Below are 27,851 nucleotides of genomic sequence, written 5' to 3'. Positions count from 1 at the left end.
CCCAAACAATATATCCACCCACCATAGCAGTGCACATGGTTACAGTCCCTAGCTACTTGTAGTTCCTCTGGAGAACACGCGTTGCCGGGGCACAGCGTGACCATGTTTACCATCTGTCTTATTATTCACGCTATTACCGATACTACAATGAAGCCCTCAGATATTACTCATACAGAAGAAATAACACCATCCGGAATGCATACTCATTTCTACAGTGGTATAAGGACCCCTTTTAGTGCCAATTTGATTACCGTTCACTTCTCAGGAACGCATTTTGAGTGCTAAGCGAGGTCTAAGTGTCGAGCTGAAACACACGTCCGATAAAAACGGTTTCGGCTAGGTTTTCCTGTACTGCAACGTTAGTGTACTCAAAAAAGATGTTCCTATCTAAGTCCATGGGCTGCAACTGGACAAGAGAATTTAGATCCATAATATAGGTTGTTTGGGTTAGATCGCTTAAATATAAACGTGTCGTTAAACCCACCACCACCCGACAGCCAATTAATAAGGTTTGTCACGTAAACAGAACAGACAGACACACACACATACACCAGACAAACAGTCACAATCAAAAGGACAGTTGTTCCATCGTGAGAGGAAACCGAACAATCACAGGCCGAGGAGCAAAATCAAAGCAATTCCGGTCCTTTGTGAAAAGACGAGATGGAGGCGAAACATTTAGGATATAGCAAAGCCGAACCACCCAAATCAGTTTTGCAACGGCAAGCTCCGGGGTATGGTCCTCAAAATCAACCATGGGTGTTGAGTCTTGCAGAAGAGAGGGGCGATGTGTTGCTAAGTGTCGAGTTCTGAGCTGACAGACGGAGTATCGCTGAAAGTTGTATTCTACATTCATCCTTATGTTTTGAGTCGCTGGCAGCGTCAAGGACTGCGAGAAGTTGTATTGTACTCAGCTATAATAGTTGTGTAGTGCCGTAGATGGGCCACACTTACCAGCAGTGGTGGACAGGGCCCATCTGCAGGTACCTCGGACCCCCAGGGGAGGGGCCACTGTGCAAGCCCAATAGGGGGGGGGGGCTGCTGGGGGCTCTAGGATCCTACGCAGCTAAGCCCTCGGCGCTGGGGCCTCAGGATCCCAGACAACCCAGACAGCTGAGCCCCTTGGCACCACCAACGGGGGGATCTAGGATCCCACGCAACCCCACCCCTCGATGGGCAAGGGGGATAAAAGGGCCGCTCCCCAGCCGATCGGGACCAGTCGCAGCTCAAGACCCAAGACCAGCCAGCTTAGGACCCTGGACCCCTTCGCCCCGCTTGTCCATGTAAGGGCCAGGACGCTGTGCGGGCCAGTGGTGGGACTCTGGGACTCCCGGCTCTACGCCCTTGTAAGGGCGAGTTCCGAGGAAGCCAGAGTCTAGACCCGCACCTTGGCTGGGTCGGGTCAGGTAGCCTCCCCTAGGGTAATTGTAGCCGGAGGACCCGAGAGCATAGCCAGTGTCAGGCACGCTAGGAGTAGGCTGTGTCCCTAGGCTGTAACAGTGTATCAGGACTGTTGGAGTGTTGTATTGTAATGAAGAAGTTACCTCTACAAGTGTCTCCGGAACCCATTACAGTTGTGAGAAGCTAAGAGGTGTGCGAATACATTTGTAGTGCTTGCGATACGCGTCACGCGCTGGGTCGGTATGCGCGCACGCGGTGGACAGTGAGGGCAAATGAGGACACAGGGCGCTGATTGGCTGGCCGTTGTTGTTGTCCAAATTAAGGTGGCGTGATGGTTAAGGGTGGTCGCAGGTGGTCGGGGGTAATTAAGGGTGCAGGGCGTTGATTGGACGAGAGGGGCTGTTGTCGGAGATTGGCGCCGGTGTGTCTGGAAAAACAACTGCCACGTGGCAGCAGGGGCTGGGGGCGAGTGGCATCGTGGGGGATGGCCTGATTAATTACGGGTTAATTGATTCGGGGATAAAATCAGGGGTTGTGGAGTGAGACAGGAGTTCGTGCCTGGGAGGAGAGACAGATGGATACGGAGCAGCAGAGTGAGTATAGCGTAGGGTAGCAGTGGAGAGAGTGAGAATAGCGTAGGGTAGCAGTGGAGAGAGTGAGTATAGCGTAGGGTAGCAGTGGAGAGAGTGAGTATAGCATAGGGTAGCAGTGGAGAGAGTGAGTATAGCGTAGGGTAGCAGTGGAGAGAGTGAGTATAGCGTAGGGTAGCAGTGGAGAGAGTGAGTATAGCGTAGGGTAGCAGCGGAGAGAGTGAGTATAGCGTAGGGTAGCAGCGGAGAGAGTGAGTATAGCATAGGGTAGCAGTGGAGAGAGTGAGTACCACGTAGGGTAGCAGCGGAGTAGCGTAGAACATCAAGAGACGATGGAGAGTAGGAAGCGGCTGGAGCGCGGAAGGAGAACGGGGTTAGTTACGACGGAGTGGGACGGCGGAGCTGATAAAGAACAGCCGAGCTGGAGAGAGAGAGCGGAGAGGAGAGTCGACGGAGGAGTAGAGGGTAGCAAGCGAGGCCAGCGGAGCGCGGCGAGCGAGCGAGGAACATTGAGCGGTGTTGACGAAGAGTTGTGGGTCTGTGTGAGCGGAGGAACATTGAGCCGTGGTGACGGGAGAGATGCGGAACTATATACGTGGAATAAAGTAACGAGGAAAGACAAGAAGCTGTCGTGTCGGTTCGAGCACTACACATTTGTAATGCAGGCGTAAGCGACCTTCCGGATGTGACGTCACGAGGAGGTGGAGCCAGGTGACGTGGGTGAAAGGTTGGGGTCCTTAAGCGGGTAAACCGGAAAGAGAGGTCAGTCGGGGTGTGAATGGAAAAGAGTGGGGCCGCGCGGGCGAACGTGAGGAGGGGGCACCGTTGGCCAGCGGGAGCCAACCCCGGAGAATAGCAGGGAGCTAAAGGGTGGTGAGAAGCTGCGGAGAGTACAGCCAGGAAGGCTGTGTGTTAGAGGCAGCGGTGTGGCTGCAGAGAGTCGCAGGAGCGACGAAGAGAGAGAGAGAGACAGCACGAGGCTGTCAGCGCTGCGGAGTAAGCAAGAGGGAGAAGAGCAGCAGCGGTTACAGCCAGGGGGGCTGAGAGTGAGTAACAGCAGCGGAGCTGCTGTGGGGGCTACAGGAGCGACAGAGGCCAACAGAGGGGCTGCTGGTGGAGAAGAGAGAGACATCGGAGTCAGTACTGTGGGGACTGAGCAAAGAGGAGACAGCCGTGTGGGTAATACAGTACGGACCAAATAAAGGACACTGAGCCAGAGATCGTGGTCAAGTCTTTTATTACACTGGTGTCAGAAGTGAAACGGCTTGTCAAGACGGCTCGGAAGAAAGAATATTCCTGTGCCATCATCTGCTACATCATCCGACTTACGATTGAGACAGATGGCGCAGCTGGAGACCTGGAAAATCGTGCTGGCGAAACCGTGTGAGCTCACCACGCCGACGACGGCAGTGGGGAGAGCCGATGGTGGTCTGCAGGCCGACGCCTTGCCTGCGCTGCCAGCGCCATCTGCCACGCGGCACGAAGACGCCATCTTGGGCGTGGCAGGGGAGAAACGGCGGGAAGCCGCCATCTTGTCTTCACCGCGGCGGGGAGACGCCGCCATCTTCAACATCGCGGCGGAGAGGCAGCCTTGCGCTGCCATCTGGAGGTGCCGCGGGGAGAGCAGCCTGCTGTGAGCTGCTGTTTTGCGAGGGGGAGCTGCGAGGAGAGGACGACGACGCTACAGCTGCTGGGGCGGGAGCTCTCCCGTCCTGGCTCGGGTGCGTGACAACGGAGCAGTCAAGTCGCCGAACGAGTTCTGCGAGACGACTCAAGTTGCCGCCCTGCCGTCCTCTTCTTGCTGCAGCCCCGGGCGAGTCGTAACGATACGCACCCGGCCTTTACACACACCTCACCCATCTTTCGAGGGCCGGGGGGGGGCGATTTTGTTTTCTCTCATGACTCGATTGTGCGGAGCGCGGTTCGGACTGTGGGTATGTGTGTGTAATAACGATGAACGCGCTATCTGCTTGTTGCTCGGTGTCAATTAAAGTGTGTACGTGTGTTGAGAATGGACGGAGAGTATGCTGTGCTTGCTGAGTGTTAAATTGTGTGTGTGCGCTGCGGTGTGGAGTTGTTATATTGATGGCGAAGTTAATTATTAACTCGGGAGTGTCGGGTATCTTGCGCTGTATCATCTCGTGGGTTACCTTGTGCGATGGGCTTAATTGAAAAATATATATATTTTTTTGGTGTATTGTGCTGCGAGGTGCTATGTGCGATGTGGTTGTTGCAAGAGAGAGAATATTTGTGTTGTTGCTGCAATGTTACGACTGGATTAATGGTGTGTTGGTTACCTGCAGATCAGCTTGCTATTGTGCTTAAATGTGCGCGTGTGATCGCGATATGCTGACTGTATGTGCTGTTACACCGTTCTGTACGGTTATGGGGTGCGATGCATTGATTGACTATTGGGGTTGGGATGTTATTAATTGTGCGTACCTGTTTGGAAATTGGTAACAAATTCGAGGGGGACCCTATTATTTGGTCGTATGGATGTTATGTACACGCGATTTTGTGTATATTATGGGTAACGGCGCTTTGTGAGAGAGAGAGCGCGCTTTGAGGGTGCGTGATGACGCCGTTGTGGGTGTCTCAAAGGTTAATGCTAATGGGACCGTAAATTGGCGCCAAGTTGCGTCGCGTATTCGGTTGATCGCATGCAGCCACGAGTTGCTTTGCGAGTTGGGTTGTGTAACCAATGTGGTTGGTAAAATATTGGTTAAAAATTCCCCGATATGACTGCTGCGCGCAGCAAGCTGGGGCTGTGCGTCTATCGTTGTTGGGATTGTTACAATAAGACGGGGGATGCAATTTGTGACCCCCAGCAAAGGGAAGCTGGGGTGCACGAATGGAGAAAACTGGCCACGTGTTCGCACGTTGGGCCGCCATTTTGCGCACACGCGGGGTATGGCGTCGAAGCGCTTTGCGGAAAGGGCCGCCATTTTGAGTGCGCGCGAGATATTGCGCGAACGCGCTGGGCGAAGGGGGCCGCCATTTTGAGCGCGCGGGAAAAACCTCGGTGGGGCAAATATTCCATCTGTTATGCCTGCCATTGTTGATTGGGTGATGCACGAGTGGTGGTCACGTCGGCCTATGGCTGATGGCTGACCTGACAGCCCGGAGGCGAAACCTCCGTGGTATGTCTTTAACTAATGGGCCGTGTGCTCATATGGCTCGGGGAGTCATGGTTCAGTTGTGCGGTGGCAGACTGAACCTGGTGTGCCGGGGGCTCACGGGTTTTGGGTTAGGGCGTTATTGTCTCTATAAGAGAACATTACCCCGTGGGGGGGGTCGTTGATATCTGGCCTTGCCGAGGGATTGATCTTCCCTTGGCTATGAAGCGCATTTCAAAGATTGATGGAGCTCGTTTGACGGGGTTGCAGTGGGAGACGTGTCTTATATATTTGGACGATATCATTGTCTTCAGCCGCACATTTGAGGAACATTTAACACGGCTGGAGACAGTGTTCACGAGGATGCGCTCTGCGAATTTAAAATTTAAACCAAAGAAATGCCACCTACTGCAACGGTCCGTCCGTTATCTGGGGCACATTGTGAGTGCTGAGGGGGTGTCCACGGATCCGGAAAAGACGGCGTGCGTCCGGGATTGGCCGACTCCGGCCACCGTGGGGGATGTTCGGCGGTTTTTGGGATTTGCCTCGTATTACCGAAGATTTGTGCCGGGGTCTGTTGCTGCCGACTCTCCCCTGCCTGCGTCCACTGATCTTGCTCGAGCGCCTGTCGTACCTGTTCCAGACAGGTCGGCCGTGACACCGAGGGGGACGAGGGGCCCTGCTCGGAGGGCGCCTGCCAGGTCTGCGAGACCTTCGAGCCCTGTAGCCCTTCCGACCCCGCCGCAGGCACATTCAAAGGACACGGCCAAGACTGATTCTTCGGGAACACGGGACGTTGGTGGACTTCCAACCGCAACAGGAGAATTACCCCCTGTCATTCATCGAGTTCCATCGCGTTCCCGTTCTGCGCGCGGGCCGCCGACCGTCCGGGACGGGCCGGCGACGCGCACACGCTCTAAATCACTTACGTTCGTTGATTGTATGTTGTGTTGTTGTTCTTGTTCTTACCCTTGTATTTATTGCATGCTTTCTGTACGTCCGTGATGTTCTTGTTGTTATTGTTCTGTTGTTATATTGCATGCTTGGTGTCCTTTAGCGCGGAAGGTCGGTTCACCGCATTACGCTTTGGTATTGTTCAGCCGAGGTCGGCTGGGTTTTTTCTACGGGGGAGGGTGGTGTAATGCAGGCGTAAGCGACCTTCCGGATGTGACGTCACGAGGAGGCGGAGCCAGGTGACGTGGGTGAAAGGTTGGGGTCCTTAAGCGGGTAAACCGGAAAGAGAGGTCAGTCGGGGTGTGAATGGAAAAGAGTGGGGCCGCGCGGGCGAACGTGAGGAGGGGGCACCGTTGGCCAGCGGGAGCCAACCCCGGAGAATAGCAGGGAGCTAAAGGGTGGTGAGAAGCTGCGGAGAGTACAGCCAGGAAGGCTGTGTGTTAGAGGCAGCGGTGTGGCTGCAGAGAGTCGCAGGAGCGACGAAGAGAGAGAGACAGCACGAGGCTGTCAGCGCTGCGGAGTAAGCAAGAGGGAGAAGAGCAGCAGCGGTTACAGCCAGGGGGGCTGAGAGTGAGTAACAGCAGCGGAGCTGCTGTGGGGGCTACAGGAGCGACAGAGGCCAACAGAGGGGCTGCTGGTGGAGAAGAGAGAGACATCGGAGTCAGTACTGTGGGGACTGAGCAAAGAGGAGACAGCCGTGTGGGTAATACAGTACGGACCAAATAAAGGACACTGAGCCAGAGATCGTGGTCAAGTCTTTTATTACACATTTATGAGTTTTGTAGAGTGAATGAGCAGCTCACAGCAGGGCGGGGGCGTCAAGGGTGCTCACGTGAAGCAAGCTGCTGAGACAAGGAGGTGCGGCGCAGCCACAGGCATTCCGACTGCTAATTTGACCCGGGCACGCAGATAATCTGCAGACGTGCTGACTCGGAAGCCCCGAGCACATTCCAGTAAAGGTCGAGTTCAAGGATCAACAACAGTGTCTGGGGCCAAGGGGGGTGATGCACTGCCGCCCAGCACATCACCCCCCTGGGGGTTTGATAGTTTGATAGCTCGGGATAATCTTTGTGCTTCTCCATGAACAGTTTAACAGCATTCAACAGCTCAAGAAAACGCGACATCACTTTACTGCAAGTTCCCGAGAAGATCATCTTCAAGCTCATCGATGAGAATCTTGAACAGGCTGAGGTTAAGAACTTTCGTGTGAATGAAATTAGCAATTTCCAGCACGGGTTTCATAACGTCTAAATTCAGCGTTTTTGACACCAGTTGCTCCCAATGAATGATGCAGTGGAATGTCCAGAATTCACGAAATTTGTCGTCAGATCCGAGCATAGATTGAGCCCCATCCATTTAAATTGCCGGAGGTTTTTGTAAATGTAGGTTGTTTTTTTCAATATCTGTCTCTAATGCTTCTTTCACATCAATGCCATGGGTTCTGTCTTTAAATGGTATAATGTCCTGCTGACTCTTGTCTTCTCGACAGACCTGTTCTTCACCTGAGGACGGCTGCTTGCGTTGTGGCCGAAACGTCGTGAGAATTATTTTATTGTTTTATTTTTATTATTTTATGATTTCCCTTCTACGTGACTTTACCGAAAGAACCAAGAATACGAGCCAATTGTGAAACCAATCCAAAAACATAACTGCAGTAACCCAGGCTTTCTTATTCGATTGGTAGTACACAGGCAAACAGTGTTTATTTCTCCCCTATAATCCCCGCGGGTTCATGAAATGATAAAACAGTATCGACTTCACCATAAAGCCCGCAGCATGACCACATCCTCTTCCACCATAAGGTAGTCTCGTCAACGTTAAATACTTATTCACACTTTTCGACCTTCTCGGTGATCGTGCGTAACTCGGCTAAGCGTTTGCTGCCTCGTGATCCGCAGATGCTGCCTCGCCTGTGAGTTTACATTGTGCAATGCAAATCTCTCCTTAAAATTCTCCAACCAGCCATTGGATGCGTTAAAGGTATGCTAGCTTATCTTACTTGACCCCTCACCACCTGATTATTTATGAAAATATTTGTAAAGGCTTAGGGTCTTGACTTGATGCAAATAACATATTGGTCCACAGGCCCGTTCTTTGGGCTTGTCCTCCATCGAAATGTGATGCCCTTTCCGTTTTCACCATGCCCTGGTCACATATCACATGAGACACTTCAGCTCTTCTATGTGCGCTATAAGTGCCACTGTTCCTTATTTCATTTTTTCTATATAATGTCCTGTTGATTAATTCACACCATACTTATTACCCATGGCTTAAGCACTCATACCACCGCATAGTTTATCAGGCATTTCTATCTTTTGCACAAGTCTTTTTTTCTTTCATATGGCTAATGTAGATGCAGAGCAACAAATACAATATATACAATATCACATTCAGGTGGTCAAACCAGATAACCACGTTAGTAGTGGAATTTATAGCTGTAATGTTCCCTTGGTATTTGTGGATCTGACATTGTGTCGTTATACGTTGTACGGTCTGTTCTGGATGACCAGTCACACATTGGAGAGTTTTTAATTTTCCACTTGTGCATCAGGTATCCACATCTGCCATGGTTTGTGCGGATGCAAGATGTGAGTTATTTTGAACTCCATTCAGCTCTCATCGGGGTTGAACTCGTATTGTTCACGGTTAAGCGCATGGGTCAGAAAGGGCTCACGAGACATCAAATGATGACGAGGAACGTTATTGAGGTCGTGATGAATGGGAAGACGACTGATTTCCTCGATTCACAGGACTTCCCGGAGGGTTGCAGTATTCTGGCAGATGGATGGGGAAGAGATTTGTGACAGCACAGGCAGCCACGGTGTTTGGGTCGACTTGAGGGTTCCAGTGATTCCCATCAGTGAGCTGCTCCGACAGGCAAGGCTGTGATGGGTAGGTCATGTAGCCCACATTCCCAGCCACCGCATGCCGAAGCAGCTTCTGTTTGACCAGATAGAGAGGGCTAAACAGGCACGACAATTGCTGGAGAAGAGATGGACTGATGCGGTATGGGAGGATGTGGAGTTGAGTGGACTTGCCGAAGACTGGTATCAGCGGTGTCAAGATCGGCCTCTATGGAGGAGGCTCGTGAAGGATGCTGCTGGGCAGTAGAAGGCAGTCGCCCTTCAACAACGGCGGGCAAATGAGCGATGCTCACAATGAGCGGAGCGCCGAGTTGATACAATTCAGCAAGTTGGCACAGGAAGGGGTACAGCTGCTGCATTTGCCAGTCATCTCAGTCAACCCATGGTACCTGAGTCTGTCCTGTGACCTCCTGTCAGCGAGCCTTCGACACTTCACGTGGACTCAAAGTGCACCTGGCCTGGCACAGGCGCCATGGTGACGTTACCGTCACTGAGTGGTGAATGGCGGGTATTGGTGGGGAGCGGTAGTGTAGCGGCTAGCGCGCTGTGCTAGGAAAGCGGCGACCCGAGTTCAATCCCCGTTCCAATGGCGGCTCGTGACATTTTCACTAGGTATAATTGTTGTGAGTGACCTCTGAAAATATGGTGTTCTAATTTAAAAAAAAAAACCTCATGTTATTGGCCTTCCCGTGAAAGTTATATAACGGACTTATCTACCAACGGTCGGCATTATAAACATTACGAAACAAAACAACAAAGCACTCAAATGCTCGCTAACAGCACTTGCTCCTAGTCTGTTAAGGCCAGTGGCGGGCCGTGTATTTTATAGTGCTATTCTCCCGAAATTAAACGGCCTTCGAATACCCTCACCATGACACCAGGGCTATAGGCGATTGTCATTCGACGTAACCACCCCATATTCAGTGACAGTAACCTTGATCGAGTGGAATAAAGTGATTTAACACGAGGCTCAACACCTATGAGAGTTAAGATACACTAATTGCAGAGACATGATTACATGGTGACTGAAACCATAAAGGATGTACCACTATTACACAGTATGACAGGATGCTGGATCACAAATAGATATCGCATATCCCAAATCAATGTCATTACCAAAGAAACAAGAAACTCACAACAACCAGTCACATTTACTCATACCACCACCAACCAAGCAAAAATTTCGTAAAACTAATATAACAAATCAGGATTCGACAGGCTTCCCCACAGATTCCAGCCAAGTTGCTGGGCCTAAACGCACATGCCACCACGCACACTCAAAGGCACAGCCAGGCCACTGAATCTGCATATCATTGGCACCAGCAGCATTGATCTAAAGCATGCAATAATAATAAATAGCTAGTAACAGGCCCGGCTTTTCTTGAAAGGTCTTCTTAAAAAAGGATTGGCCAGTAAATCCGCCACCAAATCATTTTCTTCTCCTCCCGCAGCCATTGTGCGTTAAAAAACAACAGGGCTAATAAAACATCTAAACAAAAAATCTAAAGCACTACATCTAAAAATCTAAACGTCACGAAAGAAAGTGTAAATACATCTTAGATGATGCTACGTTATGTGCGAGCTAGTTTTACTTCGGTTAGCAAACTGGCCCTCCGATCACGGCACACGAAAAATTATAACAGAGGCGGCTAGGCCAGCTCGAAGGCTCGGGCGTGTCAAAGAATACGCCCAACATGGCAAACTCGAAATCTGATTGGTTAAAGAATATGACAATCAACTACATCGTCCCGATTTGCTTCAACAGCAGAGGGGATTCACTCGAAATCCTGAAGGCCTCAGGTAGATTTTTTACCCCGAGAGGCGGAGACAGCACAGGTGGAAAATCTGATTTGATAAAAGCTCTAATTTATATGAGCTGCACTGGGAGCAGCACAACTGAGAGAGTAACACTGAAATGCTGTTAATAGATTGACGGGAACGAACTTTGAAAAATACATATCGCGTTAATGAAAGTATATATTAAATTATAAAAAATAAAATTTTCTGATTCTGACAATCTCTAGGCCAGCAGAGAATGCCTTGCTGACCCTGACGGTCCAACTCTGGTTAAAGCTAAAAAGGGAGATCTTTGTCTTTTGTGTGTGTGTCCGTGCGTGTAGGGGGAGCAGTAGTGCAATGGTTATCGCACTGTGCTACCAACCTGCCTCGCGAGTTAGATTCCCACTCACGACCAACACCAGTGACGATTATCTGAATAGGTCCTGGGCCTCCCCTAGGTCGGCTCAGTCTCAAATGAGTACCTGTTGCAGTGTAACCATTACCACTGGGGATACAAAGGCAGCCAGGCGTGGTGCTGGCTACTCACCTCCTTGTGTGCCAGCATTCATAGGCGCTGCTCTCTAATAGCATTTGACCAAACAGCCTGATAAGGCTATATGGAGCGTCGTTGGAGTGTCCTTTGTCTTGCGTACGCACGTGCCCAGTGTGTTTGTGTCTGTGCAACTGTGGTTACTCATTGCGCCCCTTCCAATAAACAAGCCAGCATCAGGACTCAATGTAAGTGAAAATAAAACAGATACTATTTTCTATTCATGTTACTTTAGTTCATGTTTTATTTACTATACAGTATTTTTTACAGTGTTACATGTGTAATGGCATAGAAAAATTGTGTAGTGGCATAGGGTAGTAGCATAGCGCTGGCTGCTGGCAGGGAAGGGGATCTGCGGCTTACAGCAGCCCTGACGTCAGAAGGCCAGGATAAACACCAGAGGGGGATCTGGGGGAAAGGTCACAGAAGAGGCACACCAAGAACCCGCCAGGAGCTTCCAGAAAGGGGGCGTAGCCAGGGGCGGAGCCAGGCCACGCTGACAGTTATATGAGTCGCCCCTGTCGGGGACCTCGGAGCTGTTGTTGGAGTGGAATCCCCGTCGTGCTGCTGAAGTCTTTGTCACCATTCTTCTCGTCGTCTTCACCATCCTTCTTGTCATCGTCTCCGTCTTCACCATCTCGGGGCGTCACCAGTCAGGCAGCCTACCAACTGTCCTGACTGAGTAGCGTCGCCAACAATAGATTAACTAATTATTAAGAGTGTTAAACCCGATGGTGCTTGTTAATAAAGAAGTGCCTCCAAGTCTTATCGTCTCCGTGTTAGTCACTACACATTCACATGTAAATATGTTTTATTCATGAGTTTAACAATGCTTCCCTTTTTTGTTGAACCATAACACATTTCATAACACTGACCGTATGCCCATTTAAATACAGTATATTAGTGTTCCGACTTACATTAGTGATCCGACTTACAAACGGATCCCAGGAACTAATTATATTCGTAAGTCGATGATTGTCCTATTACATCTGACACCGTGATGTCAAAGCACGGGCCCCCTCAAAGCACGAGGCCTGGGGTGGTCATCCGGATTTGCCGTACCCTAGAGACAGCTGTGATCTCAGTGGTATTACAGTATCCGTGAGTGGATATTCCAGAGAGTATGTCTCTATAAGGTGTTTGAAAAACAAGACACCTGGGAGCCGGTCCACAGTGCTTACTGTAACCTTACTCAGCCCTGCAACCTAACCACCTCTGGCTACAACTCTACTCAGTTTGCGCCGAGACCTTCAATTCTGTGCAACTTTGCTCGGGCCATGCTTAAAACCTTTAGACCCAGAGAATTGTGCAACTCACCTCCGTCCACGTCCAAGACCTTTATAACCTGCAAACTTGTGTAATGACTCCAGGAGACACTGCCTTTTGATGATTACTTGACAGTGAAAATCCCAACTCCAGCAGCAGCCCCAATCCTCTCCTCTCGACCCCTTTTATCCCCAGCTTGGCCATCCCTTGACCCTTGGCCACGCCCCTATTCTCAAACCCTCTCGCTGGCTCTCGATCCTTGATCCGCACCTGTCCCCTTCTATCACTTGGCCACAGCCCCTATTCTCGATCCTTCTCGTTGACCCCAGATCGTTCCCGTCTGTCCCTTAACCTGTAATTACCCCGTGGCCCCGAGTATCTTACCATGCTAATTCCCCTGTCATTACCCCCTGTGACCGCTAGTCCCCTGTACTGTCTTTACATCTGCAAGCACCAATGTTGCTCGGCTTGTGCCTGAGACCTCTGAATCAACGACCTGTGCAGTGTTGCTTGACCTGTGATCTCCAAGCTTGCGATTGCACATTGCTCGGTTTATAACAAGACCTGCAAGTCCACTTTGTAGCTCAGCTTGTCCTGTGTCTCAGATCTGTGCACTCGTGACCTCTGCACCTTGCTCAGCTTGTGCCAAGACCTGCAACTCTGCGACCTGCGCAGCCCTGCTTGACGTGTCTGCAACCTGAGCTTGCAATCTCGGTTGCCCCATTTGAGCTTTTGTAGAGGCTTGTGGCTTAGAATTACACCCCTGCTTCCATGAATGTGCACTGGTCTGGGCATTCATTGCTAGCTATTAGGACTTTGTTGATCTTGATATAAACTAACCAAGTACTTTCTACTGCCATTACCATTGATTTTGTCCATGACTCATTTTATCTCAATGCCCTGTAACCTGGAAATCGTTGCATATTCTCGAGTTCTTTGCAAATCCCAGTTACAGTACTTCATTTATCCTTGACCTGAAATAAGTTTATTTTGGTCGGCCCACAATTTGAGACGAGTAATTCAGACGTTGTAGAACTTATACTATGGTTTATGTACATTTGGACAATAACAATCTAGGGTATGAGGTTGAGAATAAATCTATAGAAAACCAAGCTGTGACTGTAATCAAATTTATCAGTGGCTCTTTATTATGCCTGTACTCGTGGAACTCCTGTTGTGTTTTGGAGTATTTCATATTTCAGAATTTCTCTGTTGCCTCTTAGATGCAATACCTGAAATCCACAACCCCACTGTCACGTGTTGACTTCCTTGATTTAATTTTACTTTCTGCATAATGACTAACTAGGGGTATTTAACTTGAGTATTTAGGGTTGAAGCGGTGGCAGAAGAGTTAGCGCACTACATTAATGAGTGACCAAAATTCGATTCACAGGCATGGCTGACATCGCATTATCATTAAGTTCAATAGCATATCCTTCATAATGTAATTACTATCACGGCAACCCTACTCTACATCTTTCCCCCCATTGGCCCCACATTTGGGTGGGGTTGATGTGACCCAGCGCAACCGCGTGAACCACATGTTGCTGAGGTAAGCAGTTCGAATTTGGCAGGCCACCCAGGTTAATACCGCGGGTTTATTAACTGTAAAATACTGCACAACCATCTGCTTCACAGTGGACGTGTCCTTGTGCTGCACAGTGACAGCTGCTGGGGATGTCCTATTGAGATGTGATGCAAGACACGTTTAGGTGCCGAAGCATTTAAGCAAACCCCATATAAATGGAAGAAAACATGTACATGTTACGTCGGTATGTTTGTAATGAGGACGTGCGAAATCTAACATTTATAACATTTATTCAAATTCACTTTCATAACCACCCAGATCTCACTGACAAAATCGTAGCTGGAGCCATCAATTAGGTGGAAGCAGCGAGTTCAATTAAACCGGTATATACTATATATACCAGGAGCGGCAGTCATTGTAGTGATTGTAAGTGCACATTTCTTAAGTCCCTGGTGATATTAAGGTTTGAAATATCAACACAAAGGACAACATCATGAATGGTTTATTAAAAACAGCTTGCCAATATGAAAATATTACCAACACTTTCAAACACCAGTCAAAAAAAATGATGTTCGTCATCATATTGTTAACGTGGGCGAAGGCACTGGGTGGGAGTAAAACCACTGAACAGCTTCTGTTTGCAAGATAACACAAAGATTGGTATATTGTCAAGATGTTTATAGCCATGAGCCAGCTGTAGAAATTCCTTGTGCCTATGGCAGAGGTGAGCCTACCCATAGGACAACCAATGTCGACTGGAGAGATGGGCTGAGTCAAACCTTCAAACCAGAATAAAAAAAATTTCTTCTCGGTTCTTTCGGTAAAGTCACGTAGAAGGGAAATAATAAAATAATAAAAATAAAACAATAAAATACAATTCTCACGACGTTTCGGCCACAACGCAAGCAGCCGTCCGCAGGTGGAGAACAGGGCTGTCGGAAAGACGGAAACGTCGTGAGAATTGTATTTAATTATGTAAATTTTATTTTATTTTATTATTTCCCTTCTACGTGACTTACCGAAAGAACCAAGAAGATGAATCAATGCAGTCACGAAAGCTTTAAATCGAAATTCAGAATTGAATTCATAACGTTCCAATTTTGAGCCACTTTCTCTAGATTGAAACCACATCACTGGATTAATGAGTTATACTCATCTGTGACATAATGAGTGCCATTTATAACAGGTCATTACGCATCAACATTATATCAACAGCTTCACTGCCATGAGACCACGAAGAGAGTTAATTACTCTTTTGCAGAAAGTAATGCTGCAGAGGCAGCTGCATCAATGAACTTAGAAGAGCCAGGCACAACTCACTATGCAGGACTGAACACTGCTGTAGTCTTAGTCAATTCACGATGACGTGGCCAAGCGGCAGCACATTCGCTTGTTGCAGAGGTCCTCGGTTTGAAACCGGTATGCCACCCTGGTTAACACCGAGGTGTGTATTACCTATTAAAACTGCACACGGTTTTCCTTGCAGTGGACGTTAAAGATCTCGCGACGTCATCGGAAAAATATTAGACCATTGTATGCTCATGTCACAGTCCAAATGTTTTAATATATAATGAGACCGCAAATGACTCGAATGCAAAAAATTTTAGTCATTTGAAAACTTCGAAGGAACCTCCTGACAACATTTTTTAGACTTCCCATGCTTAAGAACGGATTACACAGCATAGCAGCTCAAATGGGATTATACATGCAATCATCTTCCTTTACTGGTAAACAAATGGCCACTTTCAGGCCGGTGCTGAGTCACATACCACCCAGGGAAAGGCTGTCATTACAGGGTTTCCTGGGCTTAAAACAAAACTCTTCTTCAAGATGTTTGCTTATATTTGGTTATGGGGACAACACATTTTCATCAGTATTTTTGCGATGGAGCCCATGTGAGGTCTTGATTGCTGTGTTCCTATTTGCCCGGTAGGGTTCCCATGTGCTTACAGATGATGGAGAGCATAACTTCATCTGCACCACCAGCAATAGAAAGTAATCTGCCATCCCTGGGAAAACAAAACGTCGTGGTTTATATTCCTGAAATGAAAACATATTTCAGTGCCACAGCTCGTATGAAGGTGGCATGCAGTGTCATCAAGCAGCTCTCTGAGATATACGGCTCACCTGAAGAGACGGCTCACGTAAACCTCATTGGTGAAGCCCATGCCGCCCCAGAACTGCAGGCACGCGTCAGTGAGCTCACGCACCAGGCGACCAGCCTTCAGCTTGGCCATGGACGCCAGCATGGTCACATCGTGGCCCTGCACGTCGAAATCTGCGAGGCAAATGTGCAGCTGCATTACATGGCAGCACGGCCTAGCAGCGCGAAGACCATGCGCTGCACAGTGCCTGATGAGGCAGCCAGGAGGCGCAAGGGTCAGGGCCTGGCTGCATTGCCCTCAGGCACCCTTGGCTACGTCGCCTAAATTGTTGAGACCGTGGAGGGGACCCGTGGAGGTCGTGCGCGTTGCACGGCCCCAGTGCGTTCAGATAAAGTGGGGAAAGCGCCGTTGGTACGTTCACCCCTCCCGACTGAAACCGTTCTCGCCTCCATATGGCCTCCCCTTGTGTCGTGAGGGCCGAGCGTGTGACGTGACTGGCGACCCACAGGGGGAAATGTCTCTGCCTGATCCACACGTATTTTCGCCTGATCTGCTCCCAGGTGTCTCGGAACTGACAGCTGCCGACCACCGGCGGCCGGATCTCCGCGGCGGGGCCGGCCCTTTCAGGCCCGTTCCGCGCCGTCTGGAGCTGCCGGAACCGCCGGACAGTCGTCAGTGTCCCGCCCCATATGACGGACCAGCCAGACGGACTCGCGCCAGGTCGCGCTACTTTGCGTGACCCGCCTCGTGAGGAGTCGGGGCAGTTGGAGCGCCTCGTCACTGCGTGTAGTCGCAGGGACGCTGGGCGCGTTCGTTTTCTGGAATTCGCGTGTATTGTGTTGTTGTTGACTTTCTTGTGTTCGTTGTCAATTTGTACATAGTTCTTGTTGTTGTTGTTGTTGTTCTTGTTATGTTACGGGGCACACTGGGGGGTTACGGGGTTTTTTTTTTTGGTTTGGGTTGTCGTCTTATCGTTGCGGTTGGTTGTTGTTAGCAGCCGGGCCGGCTGCGAGCTATGTGGGAGGGGGTGATGTAGTGGTGATACGCGCTGGGGGTATACGTCGTGTGCCAGCGCGTATGTACGGGTGTGTGTGTGGTGACGCGCGCTGACGGGGAGGAGCAGGCGTCAGCGCGGGTGGGGGTAGTGCTGCTGATTGGCTGTGTGCCGGTGACGCGCTGAGAGGGAGTGATCGGGTGGCAGCGCGGTGTGATTGGTCGAGGAGTGGAAACACGCGCTGGGCGGAAACGGATCGTAGAGATAGCGCATGGTGATTGGGTAACTGAGGAGCGGTGCCGACGTTGAGGTCCGCATCCGCTCCGTCTCCCGGGAGGAAGGGATATATAAGGAGATGCACAGAGGAGTAGAGGGGGGAAGTGGAACCATCTAGGAATGAAGACGAAGGTGCAGAGATAGAGCCCGGAGAGGAGAGTAATGGAGAGTAAGGGAGAGTAATGTAGAGTAATGGAGAGTAATGTACAAGGTGTAGCCAGAGAGAGAGAAAGGTCTACACGAGCCGAGTAATGTACAGTGTGTAGCCAGAGAGAGTGTAAGGTCTACACGAGCCGAGTAATGCATATGGTGTAGCCAGAGAGAGTGTAAGGTCTACACGAGCCGAGTAATGCATACGGTGTAGCCAGAGAGAGTATAAGGTCTACACGAGATAGGTACTGAAGAGTGTGTAGCCGGAGATGTAAGGTCTACACGAGACGGGTACTGAAGAGTGTGTAGCCAGATGTGTAAAGTCTACACGAGACGAGTGAAGAGTGTAGCGGAGGCGTAAGGTCTACACGAGACGAGTAAAGGGTGTAGCCGAGGCGCAGAGTCTACACGAGACGAGAGAAGAGTGTAGCCGAGGCGCGGAGTCTACACGAGGCACAGAGAGCCAGCAGCACAGAGTCTACGGGAGTTGAGAGAAGTGTGGAGCGGAGAGAAGAGGTCACGAGTTGTATCGTTGTATGGTGACCGTACTGTGAAGAAGAGAGGCCACGCGTTGTATCGTTCAAGTCAAGATTTAATAAAAGAAGTGTGTTCCCGTCAAAGGAGTTTCCTGCCGTCATTTCCAATACTTCATCTGGCATCAGAAGTGAAACGGGCTTCCAAGTATGGAGACAAGGAAGACCCGTAGGACCCACGGGATTGACCGCGAGGAAAACCTGGACGACTCGGGGCCGCTGGTGGCGGGGGGTGAGGAGGACGACTTGCCCACGCTACAGGATCCGTCGACGGCGCCGGGCGAGCGACCGGGGACCGAGGCCGTGCTTCGTGAGGCGCACTCCCGACTGGAGGAGCTGCTGCTCGCCGCCGCGTCCATCTTGGCGGAGATCAGCTCGTCGGGAGGAGCGGGGACGGTGGGGGACATTTTACAAGGTCGCCCCGCAGATTCCCGCCAAAACGAATGGGGGATTCCAGCCATTGCGCCTGGGCCTACTTTTGGCGGGAACGGCGAGCGCCACGTGGTGGTGGGGTCCCAAGCGCGCGTATCCACGTCATCGGCGCGTGATGGGGTCCGCCATTTTACGTCTGCCGCTGGAGCCGCCATCTTACACACCGACGGAGAGGCGGAGAGGAACCACGAGGCGGATGACTTCATTTTTCAGCAGCGTCTGCCCACGTTGTCAGCCTTCAAGGCGGAAGGCGGAGACTGGGGCCAATTTCAGCGAAGGTTTTTGGCGCATCAAGAGATGTCCGCGTGGTCCGATGCTACGGCGCTGCGGGCGTTGCCTGCCATGCTGGACGACGACGCGCTCGCGGCCTTCAGGTCCGCACGGAAGTCGGACCGCTCCACGCTGAAGGATGCGCTGGGTCTGTTGGCCAGGGTCTACGGACCTCCCTCGGCGTGCCGCCATCATTTCTACGCAAGACGGAAAGCGGACACGGAGACCGCGCTGGCCTATCGCACGGCGTTGCTGGCTCTTGCCGATGCTGCGTTCCCTCGGATGGATGAGGAGGGCCAAGACGCGATGGTTTTGGAGCAGCTGCTTAAGTTGGCGCAGGACCTGGGGGTCCCTATCAACACAGCTGACGAGATTGATATTTCTTCTTTGAGAGTCGCCACGAGTATTCAAGCGCACGAGGCCCTACAACGGAAACAAGGAGTTGGTTGCAACGCTGCCGTCGTCGCAGCTCCGGGTTCGGTGGTCACCGAACCCCAAGTCGTCAGCCCACGAGAGGAGGCGTTCGCCGCGGGACGACCAGGGGACTGGAGGCCGGGGGCTCGGTCGCCTCTGCGATCGGGCCGAAAGTCGGAGCAACCGAGATCTACTCCGACCCTCGTCACGTGCTATAACTGCGGCCTCCGGGGCCACGTGGCGTCCGGGTGCCGCGCTCCGCGTCAGCGCGCCATGGGGGCTCGGCTGGACGACGACCGAGAGCCCAAGTCATCTCTACAATCCCCGGCAAGTCGCGGCACCTCACACGCTCGGCCTGTATACTCGACACACATGGGATGCCGCGTCGCGGCGGAGGAGGGCCGGTTAAGGTTCGGGGATTCGGTTCGGCGAGAGGGGTTCGGCCGGGACCAGGGAGATATTGAATGGGCGGAATTGGGGCATAGAATTGTGGCTGCTTCGGCGGGTTCGTCCGTTGTTACGGGATCTATTGATGGGGTCGAGATTAGGGTGTTAGTGGACACGGGGGCGTCGGCAACTATTATATCGGACCTCATTTATAATATTCTTCCAGTCCAATGTCGTCCGCTGCTCCCGGTGGATGTGCCATTTTACGCCGCTAATGGGGGATCGTTGGGCATTATCGGTCAGATTAGGGCGTCCATTTGCATTGGAGATATCAAATTGTCGGGACCCGTTTTCGTTTCGTCTTCTTTGGCGGTTCCTTGTCTATTGGGCACTGATTTTTTGGCTAAAATGCCCATTAAAATTCTTATCGATCAACGATGCATTGAACTGCCATCGGGTCGCCTGATTGCATTTTTGACGAGCCCTACTGACATTCGGACGGCGTGCGCTACGATACAAGCGGTGGCGACACAGACCGTGCATGTGCCCCCGGGTTCACAGATGTTAATTCCCCTCCGGTTGCGGAAACCATGGGTGAGGGAGGCTTCGGAACAAAGTGTGCTTCTGGGTCCTTCTAACAAGGCTGTCGGGGGTCTTGATTTATCCGTGGCTCACACTTTGGTGCGGGCTGACAGGGATCCGTTTGTAATGGTTTTGAACGCGGGGTCGCAGCCAGCTGTCATTCAACAGGGCACCGTGCTGGCTCATGCGGCGCGGGTCCCTGTGGATGATGGGTTGGTTGCGCAGGTGGCCTCGAGCCCCGCGCAGAACGTTGAGACAAGGGAGGACCTTGAGTGGGTCCATTCGCTATGCGCCGCCTCGGACGATTTGTCGGCGGTGCAGTTGGGTGCGCTGCGCGAGTTGCTCATAGAATTTTCTGATGTGTTCAGTAAACATAAGTATGACATTGGGTGCACGGATTTGTTGCACCACCACATTGAAACGGGCGATGCGGCGCCGGTCAGGCTAAATCCCTTCCGACTGAGTCCTGCGGAGAAGGAACATGTTCAGTCGGCTGTTAACGAAATGTTAGAAGCCGATATTATTTCGCCCTCCTCCAGCCCGTGGGGAGCGCCTATTGTGCTGGTTAAGAAGCAGGACGGGTCCCTGCGATTCTGCATTGATTTCCGTCGCCTGAATAAGATCTCTGTGGCTGACGCGTATCCGCTCCCCAGGATGGATGAGTCCCTCGATGCATTGTCTGGTGCGCGATATTTTTCGACTCTTGATTTGTTATCGGGGTTTTGGCAGTTGCCACTCGACGAAGAGTCGAAACCTAAGACAGCATTTCGGACTCCAGGGGGGCTGTTCCAGTTTAACCGGTTACCCATGGGACTTCACTCCTCTCCAGCGACGTTTCAGCGACTTATGGAGTTGGTTTTGTCGGGCTTGCAGTGGGATACATGCTTGATTTATATGGACGATGTCATTGTTTTCAGTAAAACATTTGAGGAACACCTCCAGCGATTGAGAGGGGTGTTCTTGCGAATGCGATTGGCTAAACTAAAATTTAAACCGGCCAAATGTCACCTCCTTCATAAGTCGGTTAGATACTTGGGTCACATTGTCGATTCTTCGGGGATCTCCACCGATCCCGCGAAGACGGATTGTGTCGGTTCTTGGCCGACACCTACGTCCGTTTCCGACGTGCGTAGTTTCATCGGGGTTGCTTCTTATTACCGGCGGTTCGTTGAGCACTTCGCCACTATTGCAAAACCCTTGCACGCTCTAACGGCGAAGGGAGTGAAGTTCAAATGGGGACCGGAGGAGGAAGCCGCGTTTCGCTCCCTCCGGGACGCCTTGGTGGGTGCCCCACCCTTGTGTTATCCCGATTTTGCGAGTCCCTTTTTTCTGGACACGGATGCTAGCAACATGGGCATTGGGGGGGTGCTATCCCAAGTCGTCGGGGGTGTCGAAAGAGTTGTCGCCTACGGTAGTAGGGTGTTGTCTCCGGCGGAGCAGCACTACTGCGTCACCCGTCGCGAGCTGCTTGCCATTGTCTTTTTTGTGCAACAGTTCAGACCATATCTCTATGGTCGTCACTTTACGGTCCGAACGGACCACGTGGCGTTACAGTATTCATTGAGGGTCGCCCAACCCTCGGGCCAGTTGTCGCGGTGGTTGGAAGTCCTCCAGGACTATCAGTTTACGACTACGTACCGTAAGGGGTTGCGACACACAAATGCCGATTGCCTGTCGCGGTTGTTGCCTTGTAATGAATGCGCGTGTTTGTCGGGATCGGCGCGCTGTAAACCGACGCTTGCGGGGGAGATGGGGGCACTGGCTGCGACAGCGGGCGCACCGATCGTGGATGATTCCACTGCCTCTCAGGGTCGGGACTCGCTGCTCTCGTTGTCGCTCAGCGAATGGGGCCGTCTCCAGATGGCGGACAGCTCGCTGCTAGCATTGCACCGCAAGGTGGGGGGTCCCGAGGGGGACCAGGAGCGCACCGGCTCCTATGTACTTAAGCAGGGCATGTTATTAAGATGGGACAGTTTGTCCCGGCGGAACGCACTCGTGGTGCCTTCCGCTGTAAGGGGGAGGGTTGTCTTGGCGGCCCACGAACGCCTCTTGCATTTGGGAGTTCACAAGACGCTTGCCCTGCTTCAGCGTGACTATTACTGGCCGGGAATGAGAAGTGATGTGGTAAATATTCTGAAGGGGTGCGTTGAGTGCGCCAGACGTAAACCACCGCCCGTGGCAGCTAATCCACCGCTGCAATCTATTCAGGTCTCGCGCACTAACGAGCTCATTGCACTCGATATTTTGGGGCCCTTTCCAGTCACGCCGAGAGGGAATAAATACTTGTTAGTGGGGGTCGAATATTTTACCCGATGGCCTATGGCGTGGCCTCTCGCTAACCAGTCGGCAGCGGCTGTGACGGACGCCTTCGTCCAGGGCTATGTCCTGGACAAGGGGGCTCCCGAACGCCTGCTCACCGACCAAGGTAAAAAAATTTCGAGTAAATTGTTGCAAGAGGTGTGCGATCTGTTGGGTACCAAGAAGGTGCGTACCTCCCCGTACCACCCGCAGACAGACGGGATGGTGGAGAGACTTCATAAAACTTTAACTTCCATGCTGTGCCAGCAGGTGTGTGAGGCACATGTAGATTGGGACCTGCAGGTCCCGGGGGTCCTTGCCGCGTATAGAATGGCCCCCCATGCAGCTACGGGGTTTTCCCCATTCTATTTGATGTACGGTCGGGAAGCTGACCCGCCAATGGAAACGCAACTTGGCCTGTCCGCTCCACGAAATAATTCTAAATTGGCAGAACATATTAAGTTTAATATTCACAAGCTGACAGAGGCGAGGGAGGCCGCACGGCTTAATTCGCGGGCTCGCCAAATTGCTAATGAACGGTTGCGGGCACGGAAGGTGTCCATGCACGAATGGAAACCAGGTGACAGGGCCTGGCTGCATTGCCCTCAGGCACCCTTGGCTACGTCGCCTAAATTGTTGAGACCGTGGAGGGGACCCGTGGAGGTCGTGCGCGTTGCACGGCCCCAGTGCGTTCAGATAAAGTGGGGAAAGCGCCGTTGGTACGTTCACCCCTCCCGACTGAAACCGTTCTCGCCTCCATATGGCCTCCCCTTGTGTCGTGAGGGCCGAGCGTGTGACGTGACTGGCGACCCACAGGGGGAAATGTCTCTGCCTGATCCACACGTATTTTCGCCTGATCTGCTCCCAGGTGTCTCGGAACTGACAGCTGCCGACCACCGGCGGCCGGATCTCCGCGGCGGGGCCGGCCCTTTCAGGCCCGTTCCGCGCCGTCTGGAGCTGCCGGAACCGCCGGACGGTCGTCAGTGTCCCGCCCCATACGACGGACCAGCCAGACGGACTCGCGCCAGGTCGCGCTACTTTGCGTGACCCGCCTCGTGAGGAGTCGGGGCAGTTGGAGCGCCTCGTCACTGCGTGTAGTCGCAGGGACGCTGGGCGCGTTCGTTTTCTGGAATTCGCGTGTATTGTGTTGTTGTTGACTTTCTTGTGTTCGTTGTCAATTTGTACATAGTTCTTGTTGTTGTTGTTCTTGTTATGTTACGGGGCACACTGGGGGGTTACGGGGTTTTTTTTTTTGGTTTGGGTTGTCGTCTTATCGTTGCGGTTGGTTGTTGTTAGCAGCCGGGCCGGCTGCGAGCTATGTGGGAGGGGGTGATGTAGTGGTGATACGCGCTGGGGGTATACGTCGTGTGCCAGCGCGTATGTACGGGTGTGTGTGTGGTGACGCGCGCTGACGGGGAGGAGCAGGCGTCAGCGCGGGTGGGGGTAGTGCTGCTGATTGGCTGTGTGCCGGTGACGCGCTGAGAGGGAGTGATCGGGTGGCAGCGCGGTGTGATTGGTCGAGGAGTGGAAACACGCGCTGGGCGGAAACGGATCGTAGAGATAGCGCATGGTGATTGGGTAACTGAGGAGCGGTGCCGACGTTGAGGTCCGCATCCGCTCCGTCTCCCGGGAGGAAGGGATATATAAGGTGATGCACAGAGGAGTAGAGGGGGGAAGTGGAACCATCTAGGAATGAAGACGAAGGTGCAGAGATAGAGCCCGGAGAGGAGAGTAATGGAGAGTAAGGGAGAGTAATGTAGAGTAATGGAGAGTAATGTACAAGGTGTAGCCAGAGAGAGAGAAAGGTCTACACGAGCCGAGTAATGTACAGTGTGTAGCCAGAGAGAGTGTAAGGTCTACACGAGCCGAGTAATGCATATGGTGTAGCCAGAGAGAGTGTAAGGTCTACACGAGCCGAGTAATGCATACGGTATAGCCAGAGAGAGTATAAGGTCTACACGAGATAGGTACTGAAGAGTGTGTAGCCGGAGATGTAAGGTCTACACGAGACGGGTACTGAAGAGTGTGTAGCCAGATGTGTAAAGTCTACACGAGACGAGTGAAGCGGAGGCGTAAGGTCTACACGAGACGAGTAAAGGGTGTAGCCGAGGCGCAGAGTCTACACGAGACGAGAGAAGAGTGTAGCCGAGGCGCGGAGTCTACACGAGGCACAGAGAGCCAGCAGCACAGAGTCTACGGGAGTTGAGAGAAGTGTGGAGCGGAGAGAAGAGGTCACGAGTTGTATCGTTGTATGGTGACCGTACTGTGAAGAAGAGAGGCCACGCGTTGTATCGTTCAAGTCAAGATTTAATAAAAGAAGTGTGTTCCCGTCAAAGGAGTTTCCTGCCGTCATTTCCAATACTTCATTTATAAGCCGCCATATTCAGCAAAAAATTGAAACGGAAGTGCGGATGTTGCATAGAAAATTAAAATAAATTAAACTCAACAGATAAAATTAGTGTTTGAAGTCTGGTTTTGAAAGCACCGATTGTCAAGGCTGATCAGACTTAATTTGGCAGAATGTTCTAGACCACCAGGGCTGCAAATGAAAAGCTCCATACTGCTGTCCCAGGTCAAGTGGATTTCACACAGCAGGTCTATACTAGATAAGTTTAGATTTAGTGTTGGTACATATGGTGGATGGTATTGCTCAGGTAAGTTGGTTGACCATGTTTCCTTGCTACAAGAGCTGGGGCTGCAAGGTTGAACTGGACTCACACACATTGGTAACCAGTGCAGCTCCTTCAGGTTAGCAGAGCTCTTAAGAGGTGAGGCCAGGCAAATTACTCTGATGAGGAGGATGTTTTAGAGACCCTGGAGATGTTTGGAGGCCATTGTTTACTCCGTACAGAAGAAATCAACTATATCACATACGATGGTATATGCAATATCCTTATCTATGCAATTTCAACATCCTTATCGATGACGTAGAGTTCGTGGATAGTAAGTGTATAACTGAATGAGCTCGCCAAGACGTGATCCAAAGATGTTTGTCCAGTGTAATATCCGACAACTTGAGTTTGCTCCATGTTTTTTTTTATGGGCGGTCACACGCGGTGTGGGAGATGTGTGGATGTTGAACTTCTTTCGCACCATACATAAAAAACCATGGTCACATGCCCCCATGCCACAAGGCCATGTGACACGGACAGATTGATCCGGATTGCTCGGCAACCCTGTGCCACAACCTGGAGGAGATGGGAGCTGCGAGCCGCCAACGGAAATCTCACATGATGTTGTGGCTGACATCGGGGAGGCATCCCAACTGCAGGAGCCGACAGTGCAGAGGTGAAGGAGACAACCAGGTGATGCAGCGGTTGTGAGCCGATAGCTAAGCAGCCCCACACTGATAACCAGCAGAACCCAGGAGCCAGGTTGCTGTTGTATATGTAGTGACACAGCGCAGACTGCTGTCCAGCAGCGGCAACTGCGGTGGAAAGATAGTGCACATGTCGTTGAGCATATACATGGGTGTGCCGGCAGGGCGGAGGAACTGGGACAAGGGTCACGGAAGACCTCATCGAGAGGCCCCTGGAACCCGCTAGTGGGTTCGAGAAGGGAGGCGTGGCCAGGGCGGAGCCAGGCCACGTCGAGTAGAATAAAAGCAGAGGAGAGCGAATGCTCCGGGCTACCGGTTCTGGGAGTGGACTTGTCTCGTTGTCGCTGTTGTCTTCGCTGCTGCCTTCGCCTGATAATTGCGCAGCCGGACAGTAGTGGGCTGTCCTAATCGACGCCGTCGGTGCAACGCGGTCAGGGTTGTGTCTAGGCTAGGCTGTACGGCAACGTGGTCGAGAGACGAGGCGATCCTGTGAGTGTGAACGGCTGGAATGTTGTAACGGAATAAAAGGTGCCTCCTGCAACTACCTCGTCTCTGACTTTGTGCTACACACACATGAGGACACTACATCAGTGGGGTTCCAAAGAGACCCCAAAGAGGAACCCACCTGTAGTGTAATCGGGACAAGGACGGCGAGACGGTCATCCCTCCGACAGCCCCAGGACCCCGGTTACAAGTGCCCGTTGGCTGCAGAGCAGCGAGAGAGAGCCGCCGCAGATGGGCGTGGAGAGCGGCTGCGCATCTGCGGGGAGAGCGGCTAAGCATTGCGAGGAGAGCGGCTGCGCATTGACGGGGAAAGCGGCTGCAATTTTTTGCAGTCGCGCGCTGACCACGTGGCATGGCGGAGGACCGCCGTGAGGAGAGGAGCGCGGGACATCATGGGGGGCGCACCCCGGGCGACGGCGTGGAGAGGAGTCACGGGGAAACCACAGCTGGAGCTTCCATCGGAGTGGGAGCAGGGGAGCCCAGACGGGAGACCATGCCGTGGCCAGAGGGCGCCATTTTGAGGCAAGCGCGGGAACGCGTGCAGGTGGCGCGAAGGTTGGCGGCGCTGCAAGGAGCCGCTCTTAACCTGCTACAAGAGGCTCGCACAAGATTCTTCCAGAGAGTGAGAGGAGACCGAGTACACCCTATGTCTTCCGGGAGGTGCTGCTGGCACTGGGATGGGAGGCATACCCGTACTTGGGTAAGGGGGCGCTCGACTTTCGGGTGGCGGAAAGGCTGAGGGAGCTGGCGTGGGAGTTGAGGATTGCCCTGCCCTCCGCAGAGTGGCCCGAAAAGTACAAGCCTACGAGGAACACCAGCATCGGTCCAGGATGGAGGCTGCAGCATGGCAGATGGAGGACATTATGGCGGCGTTGGGCGGCCGGGGAATGCGCACAAGAGGATCCCCGCGGGTGGACCGGTAGCAAGGGCAGTTACCTACGCCCTGGGAACTCACGGCCAGGTGTTTCATGTGTGGCCGGTTGGGCCACATCACTGTGGAGTGTCGGGATTTCAGTGGGGCGCCGGCAGTGTCACAAATGCCCTCAGACCCGCCGGCAATGTTGACCAAAACCCAACCAGACCCGGGTCTCTGAGGTCTTCCGGGTCCGCCGATTTTGTGAGGTCTCGGGGACCGGATCTAGACAGGTGCGGCAGAGCAGAGAGTAGCCACACCCTTTAAGCCGCGGGCTCCTTCTTCCTCCATCTCTTCCCATCCCTTGGAGTTCCGGAGGTGCAAGACCCTGCTGAGACAGGGGTGACCGGTGCTAGACTGTGTCACGTGAGCTATGTCCTGGTATTGGCGGACTCTCCCTTGCACGGTGGGATCCAGGGGAGAGGAAGTGTTGGGGTAAGGGCCTGGGTAAGGGGTTGTGTTGGGCGTGTTGCTGGTTTGCGGGGGGGGGGGGGGGCGCTGCATTGTGCGAGGTGTTGCCGGTTCGCAGGGGGGGGCAAAGCATGTGTGTATGTGTGGTTGGTTCATGGGGGGGCACCGCGGTTGTGTCGCAATTGTAAAAAAAAAGTTTTTATTCTTTTATTTTC

The 27,851-nt window shown here is 52.2% G+C and overlaps 1 protein-coding gene across 1 annotated transcript in view; it reads right to left on the bottom strand.

Annotated features, from left to right (window-relative positions):
- Window positions 1-15,301: 15,301 nt before the first annotated feature.
- Window positions 15,302-27,851, bottom strand: part of LOC144727212 (putative acyl-CoA dehydrogenase 6) — a 50,149-nt gene continuing 37,599 nt past the window's right edge. The window contains exons 8-9 of the mRNA XM_078605884.1: window positions 16,176-16,326; window positions 15,302-16,057 (exon numbers count right to left, since the gene is read on the bottom strand). Of these exons, the coding sequence (XP_078462010.1) occupies window positions 15,967-16,057; window positions 16,176-16,326 (242 nt within the window). The 3' untranslated portion in view covers window positions 15,302-15,966. The remainder of the gene's footprint in view (window positions 16,058-16,175; window positions 16,327-27,851) is intronic.

The sequence above is a fragment of the Lampetra planeri genome, chromosome 25 (genome assembly GCF_965212315.1).
Source record: "Lampetra planeri chromosome 25, kcLamPlan1.2.h2, whole genome shotgun sequence".
Lineage (NCBI taxonomy): Eukaryota > Metazoa > Chordata > Hyperoartia > Petromyzontiformes > Petromyzontidae > Lampetra > Lampetra planeri.
The sequence above is the reverse complement of the archived record's forward strand: the minus strand, read 5'-3'. Positions and strand labels throughout refer to the sequence as shown.